Here is a 10,768-nt window from a genome sequence, read left to right as displayed (position 1 = left end):
AAGAACTTATAGTAGCTGAAAAATGTTATGCAAATATCTTTTAACAGGAAAGATCGAAAGAACAAAACAATTGGCTATAGTCTTGTGCTCATAACATGTTATAAATTAAATAAAAATAATAAGAAAATTGAATGTTGTAATATATAAAACTGACTCTTCAAGAACTTAATATTATTTATCTCAAATTTGTTGTGTTACAAATGATTTTCAAGATTTTTTTATATGGGCATGAGATAATAAAAAAATATGGAAAAGTGATACATTAATTAAGATGACATATCGATGAACTTAGAGTTTGTACATAAATGTGTAAGAATTTAAGAAGTAAAATTTAAATGATCAAGACAAACGCATGCGTGTTTAACAATCTCAAATTTTTTCACAAATCAAGTCGAAATTCTTAAAATTTTTAACTTGACTTTTATTGAGAAGGGTTTTGTCATACGTCAGTCATCATTCACCCCACACTCTAACCTAATATTTTTTTATAAGATGTGAAATATTTTTTATAAAGTGTAAGGTGTGAGATAGTTAATAGTAACTAATTAGAAAAATTATTCTATCGAGAAACGTCATCATAGTAGAAAGAGCAGTGCTATTCTGCTGCCTGAGTAGCACCGCTCATTATCACTGCTAGTTGGCTTTTGTAAATTTTTTTTTATTATTTTTCTATTCACATTTTGTTAATATATTTAAATATTTTTAAAAAATAAAAAAAATAAAAATATTTAAAACCACTTTCTTAATTATCAAATAAAAAAAAATTATCAGGCGGTATATATGAGCGGTAAACTTTGGAGGCGAAATAGCTTTTCTCTAGTAGAAAAATGACCACTCAATGCTGTCTCACGTGTATATCTTAAGAACCATTTCTCCGCATCTCTGTCAGCCAACCAATTTGTTTCCCTACCGATCACTCTCTACTCAAATACTTCAGAAATCATAGCATTTTAGTTAAATTTGTGAAAAACTTTATCAAATTTAAGAAACCTATTCTTGTTGGAGTTTGTTATCCCTGCAGCTGTGTAATTCCAAGAAATGATGTCCGTACATGTTAGTAGTGCGTGCTTTTCTGTGTCCATTCACAGGAGAGTTCACCGGATAAGAGCTGTTGCTTCTGAGGACTTCGCTGCTTTGAAATCAGCCGAAGAGAAGGTGAGTTTAGGCGCCTCTGGATTGAAGGTCACAAAACTTGGGATTGGAGCTTGGTCTTGGGGTGACACAAGCTATTGGAATAACTTTGAATGGGACGGTACGATCCTTAAATTCGCTCAAAATGGGGGAAATAACTTTCGAAATTCCTGAATTACCCTGTTGGAATTGATTCTTAATATCAGCTGCGGCTTTACATGCTAGTTTTCCTGCTGCTATACTTCGTACTCAATGCTGGAGTCCATCTACATGTTCTTTGTACCTTTTCTTTTTTTTGGGTGTTCGACTCTCATGCTATAGCTCCAACTCACCGTTAGGATACATTGTCTTTCCATATCTTCTAGGCTTGAGAAAATGAACACAAATGGTGATTAAGAATTATCTCCTCTCTAAAATTTGCAAATTCCTTTTTTACATATCAAAACATACAAGAAAACAGGAGTTTATAGACGAGATAATAGATGAATTTAATTAATGCGAAATTTGGCGCGCTTGTTTATTGAGGGAGTAGTTAAAGGCAATCTTCTGTTGAAGGAAACATGAGGTAAGGCTAAAGGTGGACTTGAAGATGTCAAGGAGGTTTTCTTTTTTGCTAGGTGTCAACGAGGTTGAAAATAAAATGAAATATTGGGTTTCCAAATTATTGTATCTATCTGTAAATATTCAAATCATATAAAGCAAGTTGTGTAAATAGCAAGGCTGGCTCTCTTGCAAAAGTGGAAGAAGAGCATTCAGCATTGCAACCTACTTGTAGTTTTTTAAATTAAGAGGTTTTGTCAATTCAAAAAATGTGAAGTTAGTGAGGAATATCGCCGTTTCTTGGTGTATATAGTTGGCTATGTTAATTATAAATATAATTGTTGGGTTGTATGCTTTCACAATGAAAATGAATGATTAAAATATGTTTCCAAATTCGAAAGCCGCATCAGTTTTAACTAAAAGCAAACATTGGATTTAAGGAAAATCAAAATATGCAAAAAAGAAATATGCAGAAAAGCCCAACAACTTCACATTAATTCTTGGGATGACTGACCTACCCTGGAGAGCCCAAAAACCTCTACCAACTGGAAAAATGGAGTGCTAAGTGATCCCTTGGTTCCCTACTACTCTTCCAAATGCATTGCCATTCCAAAATTTCCTTCTCTTGCTTAATGAAGTCTCCACTAAGAACTCCTAGGAAGATGTGTAAAAAATTAAAAAGTGCTTCAGGAGGTGCAGGAGTGCAGCAGATACTCTTCCAACTGAATGTAGCTTTGTCTATTCCCCTTAACTTTGATATAAAGAAATTTAGCCTTGGATCTTTGACTTGTCATTATCTCCCAACCAGTCATTTTCATGAGCACCTCTATTTTGAACCTATAACCATCTACCGAGAAATCAGCCACTATTTCTCTGCACAATCTTTTTTTGGACCAAAGAAAATACCGATCTGCCCTTCTACTCGTACACTTAAGTTTCCTGACTGTCAACTTTAGAGCATAGGTTGGGAAAAAGTGCATGATACTTCAGTGGCGCCAAATATTTTCCAAAGCTCTTCCCCTTTGTGGCACTTCCCCACAACTTACTTTCAGAGAGAAACTTGATCAAGATTGTAATCTTCCTAACATGAGACAATTCATAGGATACTAGCAATTCTACTCCTCTGGAGAAATGCATCTACACAATCCCAAAAAGTCTGCTCTCCATCCTCTTCACCACTAAATGCTACATTGACTTCACTACTTTAGTTTTTTTATAAGTAAACTGGCATCACATTGACTTCACTACTTAATGCGATATTGCACTCTAACACATTTTGTAAGCTTGCTAGCCTCTTGATACCTTTACAAATTCAGAACCTGAAATAACAAAATCAAACCCTGCTTGACCTCTTCCAAAAGCCTAACATCATAGCCCTATCTGATAGGCCCTTTATATCATCCAGGTTAAGAGTCTCTGAAACAAAGTTGAGAAAAAAAAAAAGCAAAAAAAAAAAGGGAACAGAGAAAAAGGTACAGAATGAAGAAGAGAAGGGATAACCTTCCCGACATGAAACTATCATGAATTCCACCATTGGACACGTTATAACAAATGCGAAGAATCTTGCAACACAGACGTCAGCAGAAATCCAATTAATCTCTCTTTGGACCATGTGTTATATGTTTTCCAGTTGTTGGGATTGTATTTCTTGTCCAGTTTGAATAATTCTGGTATGTTGACCTTGAACTTCATTCCAGCTCGTCATGGGCACGTTAAAACTGAATGTATAATCTGTATACCCTTAGCAAATGCCTGCTGGTTGTCTCTACAATTTTTTTTAATATGATATTGATGCCACACTCAATTTTATTAGCTTTTCCAAATTAGTTTAAATTTTTATGCATGTTATTCATTTTGGATTAAATGCCTGTATATAATATTTTTAGTGTAATAGTTTATATAATTTTGAATTTGGTTTGATTAGTAAAGCAGTTGGAGTTGTCTCTTTGTGAAGTTAATGTTCAAATAGCAAACTCATTTTCTTATATTAATGAAGTTAATAAGATCATCAGATTTTAAGATGCCCTCAGGGCCTCATTTATACCTTGTGTGGACAACAACATTTGTACCTCCTTAACTTAGGTTAGATTTGCTATCTATAGCTGAATTTATTTTCAGCTAATTTTTCTTAGTTAGTTGGGAAAAGATGTTATCTTATGTATGAGTCTTTGAAGACATGTTTACATTTGCTCTTGCTTTGTGATGTTTTAGATAGAAAAATGAAGGCTGCTAAGGCTGCCTTTGATGTCAGTATTGATCGCGGTATAACTTTCTTTGACACTGCTGAAGTTTATGGCTCTCGGGTGAGAAATATGTGTTACTATTCTTTCATTCTTATCCATTGAATACACTTATAAAAAATCTTATCCATTAAATGCAGTGCAAGTGTCATCTGTCTGAATAACATTGTCATTTTCTGATTCATGTAGCTATCATTTGGTGCCATAAATTCAGAAACTCTACTTGGAAGGTAGATTCTGGAAATCCATTGTGGTTTAGATTTCTACTTTCAGATCATACATAAATTTTAATTAACCTGATAAAATTCTACCCTGTCACAGATTTATCAAGGAAAGAAAAGAAAAGGATCCAAACGTGCATGTTGCTGTTGCAACCAAGTTTGCAGCTTTACCATGGAGACTGGGCCGTCAGAGTGTCCTCAATGCCCTTAAAGATTCCCTCTGTCGCCTTGGACTATCTTCAGTAGATCTATATCAACTCCATTGGTCTGTGTTTCGTGAGCCTTTTTATATGATTTTTGTACAAGCGTCCTTTAAATAAGTTTTTTGTCATCCCTAGTGACAAAGTGTTCTTGGAAAATTTCAGGCCTGGAGTATGGGGAAATGAAGGTTGTTCATGCGTTACCACTGTCTCATTGAACAACATTAGCTAATAAAATCAGAAATTTGTACAAATCCTGGATTCTGAAGAGGTTTAGTTCATTGCAAAATCAATTTTCAGGATATATCAATGGTCTTGGAGATGCTGTTGAGCAGGGCCTTGTCAAGGCTGTCGGTGTTTCAAACTACAGTGGTATTTTTCTACCATTCAAATTATAATTTATTATACTTCTGCTAATAAAATAATGCATAACTCTTTTTGTTTGAGCCATATTTTCTTTCTTTATTTTTTTTCCTGTTTTCATATAAATGAATGAAACTATCCACCAAAAATTACAAATTTTAACATGCATGGCTTGAAAATTTTACTCCATTAAATTTGTGGGGCACTGATGATGAGTACTGTGTATAATTTCAGAAAGGCGACTTCGCGATGCATATGAGAAGCTCAAGACGAGAGGTATTCCACTGGCTTCAAACCAAGTCAATTACAGCCTCATATATCGGGCACCGGAGGATAATGGTGTAAAGGCAACCTGTGATGAACTCGGGATCTCTTTGATTGCATATTCACCTATAGCTCAAGGTGAATTGCCTACACTCCAATGGTCTTGCTCCATTTTTTTCTTTTTCTGTGTTACATAGACATCTTAATCATTGCCTCTGAAACCCAAAGCTTAAGATCCCCAATTGGCAATAAGATGTGCCAAGAGAAACATTGTATTCTCAGTTCGTGTATGTTAGGCATCCCATCATGACTTTAAATGCTGTGGGCCAATGATGTAATGACATGAGCAGTTTGACCAGGAATTTCAATAACAAAGTTGCATCTGAGGTATGCAGGAAATTGGCTTATGATTCCGAGAAATCAACATTGGGCATTTCTTTTTCTTCAGCATTTCAATTTTTTTCCATGGTTTCTATTGTTGCTGTTGTTTCAGGGCCAATGATCTAATGACATGAGCACTTTGACCAGAAATTTTAAAAACAAATTTGTATCTGAGGTTTGCAGGAAATTGGCTTATGATTCTGAGAAATCAACATTGGGCATTTCTTTTTCTTCAGCATTTCAATTTTTTTCCGTGGTTTCTATCGTTGCTGTTGTTTCAATATATACTCTGTTCTATCACTTCAATATAGGTTATGGTTCTTGTTAACGGAAAGAAAAACAAATTCCTCTACACATGCCTATGCTTGTGCATGCAAATGCGTATGTCTTTTGCTAGGCTTTCAAGATTATCATCAGAGCATGCATTCAATCTGAATCTAATCCAATTAAATGAGATCCATAAATGAAAAATAGATTTGACGGTTAAGGTTTGATTATAAAATCTGAAAATGAATATAAATGGATAAAACTTAACTTTAATAGAATCTAATTCAATTAGAAGCTGACTATCATGTCTTTTGTTAACATATCTCACATAGATAGTAACTTTCGCTTTTTGCAATATGCCTTCTAGAATTTAAATTATGATCTGATTCACTCTCGTGAACAACTTAATGGGTTTTGCTTTTACCACCATTGAGTATGGTTGATTTTAATTATGGAAAATTTTACCTACCACACTTTCATTGAACTATGATGAGGTGGCATTGCCCATCGACCATTGAATGTTTCTTTAAAAAAAATAAAACATGATCCAAGGGTGATAAAAGTGCCACATTTTACACAGTGGGATGAAAGTGGGATGGGAGTGTGATATGTAGCAGTACTCTTTAATTATAGATGAAGTTGTGGTGATTACTTTGCATAGCAGATTTAATAAGTCAGTGAGTGAAATAGGTGTTAATTGAGTCCTGCTATTTGGTAGACAGTCACCCTTTCAAAATCAAATCACTATCATCCCATGCACATCTAGTTCACAGTTTATAAATTTACAATCACCCATCCAACATTGACAGTCTGGTAAACTTATATGAGAAATAAAACAAAAACAACTACAAACAAGTTGAAACTAAACCAAGCAAGATTCAAGATATGTTTAAGAATTTTATCATGATCTGATTCACTCTTGTGAACAACTTATTGGGTTTTGCTTTCACTACAGTATGTTAGAAGTCTTGGATTATATATTTCACTTTCGATCTATATGCTCTTCTTTTTTCTTTGCTTTCCATATGCACTTCACTGTTTATTTGTGTGCACCCTTGTTACTCCAAGTGGGGTGCTTTAGGTCCATGACACTTGTAAAGTTATTTGTTGAAGGGGTTCAATAGTTTAGAATGGTCCTGGTGTAATATTGTGTGTGATCCCAAGTATGGTACATGGTTAAAAGACGCAATGTCAGAAGTACACGATATATTATCTTTTCAACATATGTAGGTGTTCTTACGGGGAAGTATACACCAGAAAATCCACCAGCTGGTCCTCGCAGGCAGATTTACACCCCTGAATTTCTAACGAAGGTAAGAGCTGTGGAACATAGTGAAACATTACGTTCCAACTGCCTTGTTGAAATACTTCTGTGCTGTGCAGCTCCAACCTTTGCTTAACAGGCTTGGGGAAATAGCAGAGGGCTACAGTAAAACTCCCACACAGGTTTGTTTTGTTTTTCTTTTAAATAGTGTGTCATATCATGCCATAAGAAACACTTAAGGTTTTATCATGTAGGAGGAGTTGCCAAAAAACTTCTAGTCTGATTAGACTGCCAAAAGCTTCTTGTAGGAATCCCTTGTAATTTGCGAGTGATAAGAGTGCCTCGCAAACACAAGTATTCTTCAAAGTAATAAGGTTATTCCACAAGTACACTGCATATCAATAAGTTTATCTCTGAATCAGCAAGAAAATCTAACCAACCAACCAAGAAACAATTTCTACCTGAAGTCCACTTGTTGCGGACTTTATGGAAGGTAATAAAAACTGAGTGACATTATACCATCCTTTTTAGTCATAGGTATATGCACTATCTCATAATGTCTTTATATGCTTTCCTTCTTGTGTATACCAACTTCCATCCGGTGCCTTATGAGCAATACTAAGAGATGGGTTCCTCTCTATAGGTGGCCCTCAACTGGCTAATAGCTCAGGAGAATGTTGTGCCAATACCAGGAGCAAAAACTGCAGAGCAAGCGGAGGAATTTGCAGGTGCACTTGGCTGGAGACTTACTGTTGATGAGATAAATGAGCTGCGTTCTTTGGCCTCACAGATTAGACCTGTAGCTGGTTTCCCAGTTGAGAAGTTGTAAATTTTATTATTAGCATACAAAAGTATATTCCCTTATCGCCTAAGCTGTAAAATTACTCTCTACATCGATTACAAAAGCTTCTGTATATGAATATTACTAAGCAAATGCCTTCTGTAACGTGTACAGGCTTAGAAGCTATGGTGCCTTTCATTAGGGAAATATAAGATTGTATGTGAGAATACCTGAGAAGTGTTGAGAATGTTTATGTATAGTAGTGAAAAAGTAATAATAGAATATTGAATAGTAGTAAAAAATAAGTGAAAAGTAATGAATAGTAGTAAAAGTAGGTAAAAAATAATAATAAAGTAAAGAATAGTAGTAAGTGTGTTTGAGAGTACTTGAGGTACTCTTGGTTGTCAAAGTTGTAGTATAGTCTATCTCAGAGTATTAAATATCATGCGGTACCGACCAGTATGGCCGGTATTTACCGTGTTGGGGTAGTGATTGGTATAGGGAGGGAATGTGTTTCGTACCGGTCGTACCCGTGCATTTCGGTCAATACCGGCCGGTTTTTGGTGTACCAGCCGAAATTAATGGATTTTTGTAATTAATATAAAAACTCTTACTTTTTCGTAATTTTCACTCAAATTCTCACATCTGAATTCTCCACTTTTTTAATCCCCTTTTCTAGAAGGACTGATTATTTTTTTAAATAGTTGGATTGAAAACTTAGAAGTATTATTGAATTTTATAAATATGTGTTTTAACTTTTTAAGACGTGTATTAATATTATTTTGAAATATAATTTATACATATATAATTAATCTATTATATATAAACTATCGTGAAACAATATCCGAAACGGTATCGATATCGAAATATTTCGCTCTGATACATTAACCAAAACGATCATCGAAATAGTATTTATAACTTTGCAATCTTTCTTACCAAAATTTACGAATAGTTTCTTTTTTCTTTATTTTAAGTGACAATCTTTTCTCTGCTCGCGTGAAAGGTGCTTACACAAAAAAAGGCAAACCACCAACTTGGATTGTATTTTACAAAACACTTAAATGGCAGCGTCAGGATCCATCAGGCTCCCATGAGAATGAGGGCTCAAATTTTTAGAGGCATTCACCTTTCATTCAAACATGAATGATTGGGTTCTTCCACATCAACAACCCTTTTATCACACCATATGAAATTGTCGTCATAAATCTCAATAAAATAAAACATACTATTAAAAAAAGAATAATACTATATACTATACTCTCATCTTATTTTGATCATACTAAATAATATGTGGCACATTTATCACTATTATATGATAAAGAAGCATGCAATAAATAATAATTCAATAGTGATAAATGTGTCACATAATACTTAGTGGGATGAAAGTAGGATGATAGTATGATATATAGAATTTTTCCTTAAAAAAAACATAAAGGAATGGTCGTCCACCCAAGACATTTTTGTGGAGGTCAGTCCACTAAACTTGAGAGGTTGGTCAGCCACCATGGGTGGCAAGAACTATCTATGTGGGTGAATATGAACGCAACCTCGTGGTTGGTGAACTGCTTGTGTGAGGATTACACCAGCGCAAGGAGATAGACCACCAATCGAGTGAGAGTGGAAGGCAAAGACGAGAATCATTCCATTGGCTTGGTGAAAAATAGTCACAGGTGCTGCAAAATGCAGCTAGTCCAACATGTGAGCAAGCAACACTATGTAGAAAGCCTAGCAGACACGTCCTAGTGTAAGGTAATGAAGGAATTTTCACCTTGTTGTAGGCAAGCTAGAAAAGACACCTAACGCGTGAAGATGAGAGTGAGGAGCTGACGAGGCAGGTAGCTCGGGCAAAAGAGAGTTACCTACCCAAAGCAAACAATGGTCAAGGAAAGACTAGAGCATATATGTGAGCTTTTCAGAATAACACGGAAACTTTAGAAGGTGGTAGTGTCGTACGCAGAAGTCCACACTGCATTTGAAAAGTCACATCTGGAGTGGGTCTGCATAAAAGATCATGACTCGTCAGATCATATTATTTGAACTCAGAGATATGGTCCAACGCCACATGAGAGACCTTCACTCGAAGAGAGATTGAGGACTGGACTAAGGCAAATAGTAAGGATGTGCGAACCATGTCCTGCCAGTCTGTCTATGTCATCCTACAGTAGGACGATTGAGACAAAAAGACTCATATTCAAGCATAACTGGAGTTAGAAGTATGTTAGAAGGACATTTGAAGGTCCCGCCCTATAAATGGGATTGGATAAGGGATAAAATCTCACATTTGAGATCGCAAACACCTGAGTATCCTTAGACTTAGATTTTTCGGAGAAAGCAAGTGACTTCAAATGAGACAAAGAAAGGAGTAGCGCAACCATAGGCAGTGAGGTATGTTAGCTTCTAAGATAATGCTGAGAAATGTAGGGTAAATGTTGTGAGAATGTTATGGAATTTGGTATATGCATACTCTATAACCCCCTTCTTATCATGAATTAATAAATTTTTTCGCCATTATGTTTATGAATATTTTTACTTCGTGTTTTCTGAGATCTTGAATACGATTGTTTTCAGTGATATTTGTGTGAATAACCTTATCTTGTGTCAATCATCATGGAAGGGAAGGAGAATTCCCCCAACCATTTATGAGGTGCATTGCCATTTGTTCCATATGGGAAGGAGAACCCCTCGTGATGATTGGAGTAAGACAATATTGTATTGGCCTCACATGATAGAAGAGAATGAGAATATTCCGGGCATACCAAGTGTAGTGTCTTTGAGTTGGTTGGACGGGTAGACGTTCTCCAGTACAACATGTATATCTCTGTGTGAGCACTGACCTATTTGGGGCAGGTGAGTCGGTTTGCATGTTGGTTGGGTGTGAGTGATTCCCCAATTTCGAACGGTGAAGCGGCTTCCCCTATTGGCATTTTAGGCGACAAATGCTACGTGATGAACCTCTATGTGATGAATATAATGAGTTTTATGTGCCCAAGAAGAGGGTGATTCCTCACCTTGGTGATACTATACATAACGAGTTTTGCACAGAGGTTAGCTCCTCAGATGGTGATTCCTCGCCAAGCTTATATAATTGTGTTTTATTGGGAGGATGATTTCTTGTT

At 35.6% G+C, this 10,768-nt stretch overlaps 1 protein-coding gene across 4 annotated transcripts; it reads left to right on the top strand.

The window, feature by feature from the left end:
* The first annotated feature begins 861 nt into the window (after positions 1–861).
* LOC121250205 (uncharacterized oxidoreductase At1g06690, chloroplastic) lies at positions 862–7,817 on the top strand. Of its 4 annotated transcripts, XR_005937731.1 has the most exons (11): positions 863–1,252; positions 3,883–3,974; positions 4,101–4,141; positions 4,233–4,397; positions 4,498–4,520; positions 4,633–4,704; positions 4,930–5,097; positions 6,838–6,920; positions 6,991–7,053; positions 7,126–7,364; positions 7,515–7,655. XR_005937731.1 is itself a non-coding variant. In XM_041149227.1 (10 exons), the coding sequence occupies exons 1-10, from the start codon at positions 1,039–1,041 to the stop codon at positions 7,698–7,700; spliced, it is 1,107 nt and encodes a 368-aa protein (XP_041005161.1). In that variant the 5' UTR covers positions 864–1,038; the 3' UTR covers positions 7,701–7,817. The 4 variants fall into 4 exon arrangements, 3 of the variants coding, with proteins under 3 accessions (XP_041005162.1, XP_041005163.1, XP_041005161.1); XM_041149227.1 differs by lacking the exon at positions 7,126–7,364 and having other exon boundaries at positions 864–1,252; positions 7,515–7,817; XM_041149228.1 differs by lacking the exons at positions 6,991–7,053; positions 7,126–7,364 and having other exon boundaries at positions 862–1,252; positions 7,515–7,817.
* Positions 7,818–10,768: the final 2,951 nt, after the last annotated feature.

This window comes from Juglans microcarpa x Juglans regia, chromosome 2D, assembly GCF_004785595.1.
Source record: "Juglans microcarpa x Juglans regia isolate MS1-56 chromosome 2D, Jm3101_v1.0, whole genome shotgun sequence".
NCBI lineage: Eukaryota > Viridiplantae > Streptophyta > Magnoliopsida > Fagales > Juglandaceae > Juglans > Juglans microcarpa x Juglans regia.
The sequence above is the reverse complement of the archived record's forward strand: the minus strand, read 5'-3'. Positions and strand labels throughout refer to the sequence as shown.

What these genes read in the sequence shown, in the direction of transcription:
- LOC121250205 (XM_041149227.1), top strand. Translation starts at nt 1,039, where the DNA reads ATGATGTCCGTACATGTTAGTAGTGCGTGCTTTTCTGTGTCCATTCAC. An exon ending in CTGAAGTTTATGGCTCTCGG is followed by an intron (nt 3,975 to 4,100) that starts GTGAGAAATATG and finishes TGATTCATGTAG; the next exon opens with CTATCATTTGGTGCCATAAA. An exon ending in ACAGTAAAACTCCCACACAG is followed by an intron (nt 7,054 to 7,514) that starts GTTTGTTTTGTT and finishes TCCTCTCTATAG; the next exon opens with GTGGCCCTCAACTGGCTAAT.